Source organism: Myotis myotis, unplaced genomic scaffold (assembly GCF_014108235.1).
Source record: "Myotis myotis isolate mMyoMyo1 unplaced genomic scaffold, mMyoMyo1.p scaffold_m19_p_5, whole genome shotgun sequence".
Taxonomy (NCBI): Eukaryota; Metazoa; Chordata; class Mammalia; order Chiroptera; family Vespertilionidae; genus Myotis; species Myotis myotis.
The window spans coordinates 104,875,343-104,883,246 of NW_023416357.1; the positions used below are offsets into that span (position 1 = coordinate 104,875,343).

A 7,904-nucleotide genomic window follows, 5' to 3' on the forward strand; every position below is an offset into this window, starting at 1 on the left:
CCACCGCCCTCCGCCCCCACCGGACACGGCCCCCGCCCTGCAAGCCCAGCGTGGTCCGCCCGTGCCCCACCATGGAAGACCTGGGTGAGTGGGGTCCGGGTCCCCTTGTGCCCAGCCCTGCATCGACCTCTGGACCCGCTTCCCCATCCTGGAGCCCCCCGGCCCTCCCGGCATCTCCTCATCCTGCCTCCTGTCTTCTCGCTTCTGCTCTCAGCCCGCGCCTCCTTTCCGACTCCACGTCCCCCTTCCTGCCTCTCCCTTCCTGCCTTTCCCGGGCCGGCCGCTCCCTCCCTCCCTCCTCTCCCTGCCCCTCCATCCCCAGCTGCGGACGCGCCGGGTGGTGTGTGCCTGCCCGCGGGCGCCGGGGCTCAGGGGCTCTGGGATGGGAGGGGTTGGAGGGGTCTTGGGTCCGGGACTGGGAAAGTAGACAGGAAAGGGAGGCTTTGACATCAAGTTCTGGAAAAGAACGGGGCCTGCCCCGGGTTTGGGGGAGGAAAGAGTTAAGGGTCCCTAAGTTTGGTAGGTGCCCAGGAGAGGGTCAGGGTCCCGCCGTGGTGCTCTAGATGAAGACTGAGGGGGCAGGGACTGCTGGGCTCTGGAAGGGAAAGGGGATGGGGGTGGGGTGGGGTGGTAGTGGTGTCCGGGTGCAAGGAGGAGGCATTTTGTACTCCCTATCTGTCGGAACTGGGGCTGGAAGGCTGTGCCCTCCGACTGTGAGACAGAAGGGGTTCCAGCACCCTGCAACAGGGGGTGCTGTTCAGTAGGGGTAGCGGGCACTGGTACTGTGGAGAATAAGCCAATCAGAAAGCAGGTCCCTGCAGACTCACCAATGAGGTGCAGAGGGTGGGACCCAGTGGCGCCTGGAGGTGAGCCAGCGCTGAGTGGGTGGGGCTAGGCCCGGGGAGGAATTAGTGGGCGTGGCAAAGAGCGTCCAATCAGAAGGCTGGGTGCCAGGCATGTAGCCAATTGAGCAATTTGGGGTGGAGTCAACTTTGGCTTCAGTAAAGAGCCAATTTTGACTGCATTAGGGAAGATTTTAAGGAGAAAAAAAAATCAGACGGCTGGGTTTGTGCATGGCTCCCAGGATGAGCCATTGGGATATTCTGGTCAAATATATTCCTTACTACCCTTCCACTTCTCTGCCTTGGTCTGGCCTTGTGTTTCCTTCTTAATACTGGCTTCTGTCCTCAAATACTGCCCACTTGGAATCCTTATCCTTTGATATCTTAAGGCCCTGTCTCGGCCCTAACCTTGACCTCTCAACTTCTCACCTTGATGGCCTCCCTGCAGATGCCCTGCTCTCTGACCTGGAGACCACCACCTCACACATGCCACGGTCAGGGGCTCCAAAAGAGCGACCCCCAGAGCCCCTCGCGTCTCCCCTGCCCTATGGCCACCAGCCACAGGTGAGATCAGATGCTGTGGACCAGGGCAACCACTAGGGCCAGTCTGGCCAAGGCTGGGGGAGTCTGGGCCTGAGTGAGGCAAGCTACTGGTCGATCACCCCACGCATGTGTCCGTCTCTCTGTAGATGGGGACTGGAGAGTCTTCTGGAGCCTCTGGGGACAAGGACCATCTGTACAGGTAAGAGGCCTGAGAACTGGGGGGTGGGGAAGCTAATTGAGACTCAGGTGATGAGTCTTCGATTCCCCACCCTGAACCCAAGCTCCCGCCCTGTTCCCCAGTACGGTATGCAAGCCTCAGTCCCCAAAGCCTGCGGCCCCTGCGGCTCCTCCATTCTCCTCTTCCAGCGGTGTTCTGGGCACGGGACTGTGTGAGCTGGACCGGTTGCTTCAGGAACTTAATGCTACTCAGTTCAACATCACAGGTACCATGGTTACTGAAACAGGCCTTGAGGGGCTGGGGCTGGGGTAGGGCAGAGATGAAGGGGCATAGATTTCCCAGAGTAGCAGCTAAAAGGACACAAAGCCTTACATGGGAGGGTGTGGAGAGCAGGCCCTGTGTCCACTGCCCTTCTCTCCTCTCTGCAGATGAAATAATGTCTCAGTTCCCATCTAGCAAGGAGACCGCCGGGGAGCAGAAGGAGGACCAGCCTGAGGACAAGAAAAGGCCCAGCCTGTGAGTTTGGCACAGTTGCCAGGTCTGAGAGAGGCGACTGGTCTTGGATGCCTGAGTTACTGGAGGGAGCGTTGCTCTGGGAGGCTCTGAGCTGACACACGTTGTTCTTCATAGACCTCCCAGCCCAGCCCCTGTTCTCCCAAAGCCTTCGGCCACCTCGGCCACCCTGGAGCTGGACAGACTGATGGCCTCACTCTCCGACTTCCGAGTCCAGAACCATGTGAGTCAGGCAGCAGGGTGGGCCAATGTGGTTTTGTGGCTCCCTGACCCATTCTAGACCTTCCCACATCTGTTGCCTTGCTGACTCAACTCACATCCTCCCTGTTGTAGCTTCCAGCTCCTGGGCCAACCCAGACACCGGTGCCAAGCTCCGTGAACGAGGGCTCCCCATCCCCACCGGGGCCTGCGAGCAAGGGCAGCCTAGACACTATGCTGGGGCTGCTGCAGTCCGACCTCAGCCGCCGTGGCATTCCCACCCAGGCCAAGGGCCTCTGTGGCTCCTGCAACAAACCCATCGCAGGGCAAGTAAGTGCAGCTCTGCGAGGTGGAGGCCCACAGACCCGTCTTCACTGAGCACCAGCCTCTGTGCTGTCCCCTTTAAATCAATAACTCCGGAAACTGGGTGTTATTGTTACGCATATTTTATGAATGAGGAAACTGAAGCTCCGACTCACACAGCAAGTAAGTGGCAGGGTGAGAATTCCAACCCAGCTACCACTTATTGTCGCCTCCTATGTCAGCGGTTCTCAACCTGTGGGTCGCGACCCCTTTGGCGGTCGAACGACCCTTTCACAGGGGTCGCCTAAGACCATCCTGCAGATCAGATATTTACATGATGATTCATAACAGTAGCAGCATTACAGTTATGAAGTAGCAACGAAAATAATGTTATGGTTGGGTCACAACATGAGGAGCTGTATTTACAGGGCCAGAAGGTTGAGAGCCACTGACATAGATCCTCCTGACAGATAAAGTGCCCTGCTTGCATCCCAGAATTCCCGACCTGAGCAGAGCAGGTGGCATTATGACTTTTGTGGGCCTTACCCAGGTTTGCCTTCATAGGTCTCTTCCTCCATTAAAAAATAGTAAAAATTGTATTTTATGACTGTGTTAGTATAAAGGTGACTATGTTAATATTTTCTATGAAACAGTTTTCTTGTAGCTCGTTTTTTCCCTTCTGATTTTAAAAGAAATTACAACATTTGCGTGGGCTCCTAGAGTATTGTGGGCCCCAGGCCCTGTGCTGGAGGACCTGGCTGCATCTCCATCACCTACAGCCGGAGTGACTTGAAAAGTGCAATGTAAACCTTGGCTCACGGGGGACATGGTGGCCCAAGGGCCACTCTGACCCTGGCCTCGACCCCGACTCGCAGGTGGTGACTGCGCTGGGGCGCGCTTGGCACCCTGAGCACTTCGTTTGTAGTGGCTGTTCCACCGCCCTGGGAGGCAGCAGCTTTTTCGAAAAGGATGGAGCCCCCTTCTGCCCCGAGTGCTACTTCGAGCGCTTCTCCCCACGATGCGGCCTCTGCAATCAACCCATTCGACATGTGAGCCCTGCCTGACCCACAAGCTAGGCGCTTCTCACCCAAGGGGCCCGGAGATGGACTTCATCCACTCCTGTCCCCTCCCTCCAGCCCCACCCCTACCCCCACCCCTTACACCCCCACTCCCTAGCCCTGCCCCTTGGCCTCTTCCCCTCTCTCTTTGACCACAAGTTCCTCCTTAGGTCTCCCTGGCCTTAACTCATACTTCAACCCACTCACCGAGGTTCAGGGTGGGAGGGGGCGGGGAGAAGGGATGGAGGGTCAGACGACTGTCCACTTTCATTTCCTACAGAAGATGGTTACTGCCCTGGGCACCCACTGGCACCCAGAGCATTTCTGCTGCGTCAGCTGCGGGGAGCCCTTCGGAGAGGAGGGTGAGCGTGCCTCCCACCTGGAAGCCATGGGTCTGCTGCACATCCCGCCTCGCGGCCTTGCCAGCCACTAAGTCCTCCTTAGTCCTTGGGCCATGAGTTTTTTCCTGCTCTCGTCAGGTCCCCACCCCATCCATGCCCTTCCGCTCTGCCGCGCCCCAGACCTTGTCCCTCTCTCTCTCCTGCTCGCTCGGACGGACTGCCCTTCCAAGGGCCCCGCCGTTTCACGCCTCGTAGGGCTTGGGGCGCCCGCACCGCTTCCCTCCAGCCCGCTCCGTTCCGCCCCCAGGTTTCCACGAGCGCGAGGGCCGCCCCTACTGCCGCCGGGACTTCCTGCAGCTGTTCGCCCCGCGCTGCCAGGGCTGCCAGGGCCCCATCCTGGACAACTACATCTCGGCGCTCAGCGCGCTCTGGCACCCGGACTGCTTCGTCTGCAGGGTGCGCGCTGGGGGCGGGGCTTGGGCAGGGGGCGGGGCCTGGGTCGAGGGGCGGGGCCACGGGCAGCGGGGCGGGGCGGGGCGGGGCTTGGGCAGCGGGGCGGGGCCTGGGCAGCGGGGCGGGGACACGTCCTGGGCGGGCTACTCCGAGGCGGGGTTGCGGAGTCCCGGGCCGAGCGGGGTGGTTCGGTTCCTCGAGCGAGGCGTCCGGTGCGAGGTTCTGCCTGCCCCTGCCCCTTCCCCAGGAGTGCTTCGCGCCCTTCTCTGCGGGCAGCTTCTTCGAGCACGAGGGCCGCCCGCTGTGCGAGAACCATTTCCACGCGCGGCGCGGCTCGCTGTGCGCCACGTGTGGCCTCCCGGTGACCGGCCGCTGCGTGTCGGCCCTGGGCCGGCGCTTCCACCCGGACCACTTCACCTGCACCTTCTGCCTGCGCGCGCTCACCAAGGGCTCCTTCCAGGAGCGCGCCGGCAAGCCCTACTGCCAGCCCTGCTTCCTCAAGCTCTTCGGCTGACCCCTCCCCAAACGCGCCCGCCCCCCACCGGTGCTGTGCCCGCCCCAAGGCCGCGCTCTCGGAGCTTGGGGCTCCCCCACCCCACCCTGTGAGCACCGCCCGCAGGAGAGACGCCCCCAGGTACCTGACTCCGCGTCCTCCGAGGGCAAGTTCAGGAAAGGTCCGGCCGATCCCACAGCCACGCGCCCCCGGCGTGGGACGTGCACCGACCAGCATCCCTCCCAGCCCTTCACTGGCTCCCACCCCAGGGAGCCCCGCTGCAGGGGGCTCCAGGCCGGGCGCTCCCCTCCCCGCCCCCTCACTGCTCTGTGCACTTTTTCTACATAAACACACGGTCCACGGTCCACGTCGCGCTGGTGCTGTGTCTGCAGTGGAGCCGCGTCGCGGCCCCGCCCTTCGGGCCGGTTCTTTCCGCAGCCGGTTCCAGGCGCCGCCCTGGCCGCGTGTCCGCGGCGCCTGCCGGAGAGGAAGGCCACCAGGCGGGATTGCACCGACGGGCAGAGCCTGCACAGCGCAAGCCGGCCCGGAGAACCTTTCCGACGCCACCCCCCCCCTCCCCCCACGCCCTCTATATTTTTGAAATAAGCACTTAGTCTGTTCCCTTCCCAATTCTCCCGACCCCCGCCGTCTTGTCTGGTTTCCAGATGTTCCCCCTCCTCCCGAAGCATCAGCGAACGCCCACCCTTTGGGTCTGGGCACTAAGGCTCAGCTTCCGTCTCACTGGTGTGGACTCCCCTGGGCAGAGGGTGACACTTGGTGTGGTCGGGGCAGTGGCTGAGGGAAGCGCTGGGGCTGGAGGAGCCAGAGGGAGGCTTCTAACGGGGAGTCAGAGAAGGAGTCCTGAAGGAGGTGACCCTGAACTAAGCCCGGCAGAGGACGGTGGGCCAGGTTGTAGGTGAGGAGAGGCTCAGGCTCCATCTGAATCCCCAAGCCCCAGGGGCCTTTCTGAGCCCCAGACCCTTTACCTTGGACCCTGCAGTTCCCTAGGGAGGGGGCACGGACTCCTGGGTCCACATTATAGGGAACTTTGAGGATGGAAAAGGTGGACCCTCAGAGCCCCTTCCAGCTCAAGGAGGAGCTCGCAGCCAAAGAGAGCATGTGTGGGAAGAGACAGGTGAGGTGTTATCTGCCCTGGCCGCTTGCAGCCGCCAGATTCCTCTATGGGGCTCCTCGCCCTGCCCTTCCCAGGCCTCCTGCTCTTCCCCTTCCGCATATTCTCCCTGGACAGTGCTGTCCACCCCCTGGCGGGTGACCACCTCCTGGATTGAGTATGCTCGAATGGGCCATCTCCAGTCTCGATTCATTCATTTGCCAAGCGTTTACTGAACACTGGCTGCGTCAGGTCCACGCCAGGTGCTGGGGAGACCATAGGGAACTGAGCAGACATGCTCCTTGCCCTCACGGAGCTGAGATCTATAGGGGGAGAGATGACAAGTGACAAGTGTGGTGAACCAAAGTTGGTTCACCCACCTTGTTCCTACCCACAGCAGCCCCCTAGGCCTTCATATCGCCATCACAAATACGTGTCTATGTGTTGCTTGTTTGTATCTGTTTCTGCAACTGGAATGCAAGCTCCTGAGAGCCTGTCAGACGGCACATTTATTTGTCGGATGGCATGGTCTCTCCAGTGACCATGGTATTGGGTCACTGAATGGTATCGGGTACGTGGGAAGAGCTCAGTAAATGTTTGTGAATGAAGGAAAGGTGGGGAAATGAGGAGAAAATAGAGAAGTCGGCGAAGGCGGGAGGGAGTACTTTACCCAGCTGGGTGGAGAAGACCTCTGTGAAAATGTCATGTCTAAGCTGCAACGCGGTTGAGAAAGAGCCAACCAGGCGAAGGAATGAGGAGGGCATTCCGGGCGCAGGAAGCAGCAGGTGCAAAGGCCAGGAGGTCGAGAGCGCTTGGCACACTGGGAGGAAGGGAAGGCCAGTGTGGCTGGATTAGAGCGAGCGAAGGGGAGAGTCGCAGGCGATGGGGTCAAAGAGGAAACAGGTGCCACATCCTGAAGTGCTTTGAAGGCGGCAGTGGGGTCAGTAGCCCCAGTGCACCCTCTGACACTGGCCTGCATTCTCTCGGGCACTTCACATTCATCACCCCCAGCAGACCTGTGGCTGCCCTACCCACAGTGCTCGGCCCACCCGGAAGTCATGTAGACACTGCCCCTATGCCTCCCCAGGTCTTCCCGGGTATCTGGAGGGTGCTCTCTGGGGGAGGAGTGTGCTCTTGCACCCCACAGGGCTGAAGTGGGGGAGGGGGTTCTGTAACCTCTAACTAGTTGGAGACAGGAGTTGGCGAAGAGACACCCGAGCTTCCTGGCTGCTTGAGGGTCAGTTCTGAGGTTGTTCTCCACCGTCTCAGAGGGTCCCCTCCCCGCTGGGGTTGGATTCCAATTGTGCACCGCGGTAACCTGTCTGTGGACACACCCTTCATTGGCTTTTCGCCTTTCTCTGTCTTCCTTCTCACTCCTTCACAGTCCCTATTGGGATCACCTCGCCAGTGAAGTCTTTGCACTCCAGTTCTCATTTTGGGGGTCTGCTTTTAAGGCATTCCCCAAACATAATTCATTCCATTCCCCATCTCTGGCATGCACCCAACTGCCATGGTCAGACGTCCAAGGCTGGCCCATTCTAGAAGAAAGGCAGAGACACGGCTCTTCACCAGCTCCGGGGGCAAACCACATCACGCCCGCTCTTGGGGAGGCTCTGGCCTGTTGGGGAGACAGAGATGGGCCCAGAGGAGGGCCCCTCAGTGTGCTGGGAACTGTATCAGAAAAGTCAAGCAAGTCTTTGCTAAGCAGTAACAGGACTGGGTACTGAAGGCTGGGTAGGAGTTGGCTGTTTGGGAGACAGGGAGGCATTCTAAGCAGAAGTTTGGGGTATGAACATACACAAGTTGGGCAGGGCAAAGGAGTAGGAAGGAAACTAGATTTGGTTGGGGGAAAGGGCAAGGGTGGGCAGAGT

The 7,904-nt window shown here is 60.2% G+C and overlaps 1 protein-coding gene across 2 annotated transcripts; it reads left to right on the plus strand.

Annotated features, from left to right (window-relative positions):
- TGFB1I1 (transforming growth factor beta 1 induced transcript 1) lies at window positions 1-5,073 on the plus strand. 2 transcript variants are annotated; one of them, XM_036308876.1, is made up of 11 exons: window positions 1-84; window positions 1,291-1,406; window positions 1,532-1,584; window positions 1,686-1,828; window positions 1,992-2,079; window positions 2,194-2,299; window positions 2,410-2,604; window positions 3,453-3,626; window positions 3,916-3,997; window positions 4,284-4,432; window positions 4,677-5,073. In XM_036308876.1, exons 1-11 carry the CDS (start codon window positions 72-74, stop codon window positions 4,941-4,943), a joined length of 1,386 nt encoding a protein of 461 aa, XP_036164769.1. In that variant the 5' UTR covers window positions 1-71; the 3' UTR covers window positions 4,944-5,073. The 2 variants fall into 2 exon arrangements, with proteins under 2 accessions (XP_036164769.1, XP_036164770.1); XM_036308877.1 differs by having other exon boundaries at window positions 10-84; window positions 1,752-1,828.
- Window positions 5,074-7,904: the final 2,831 nt, after the last annotated feature.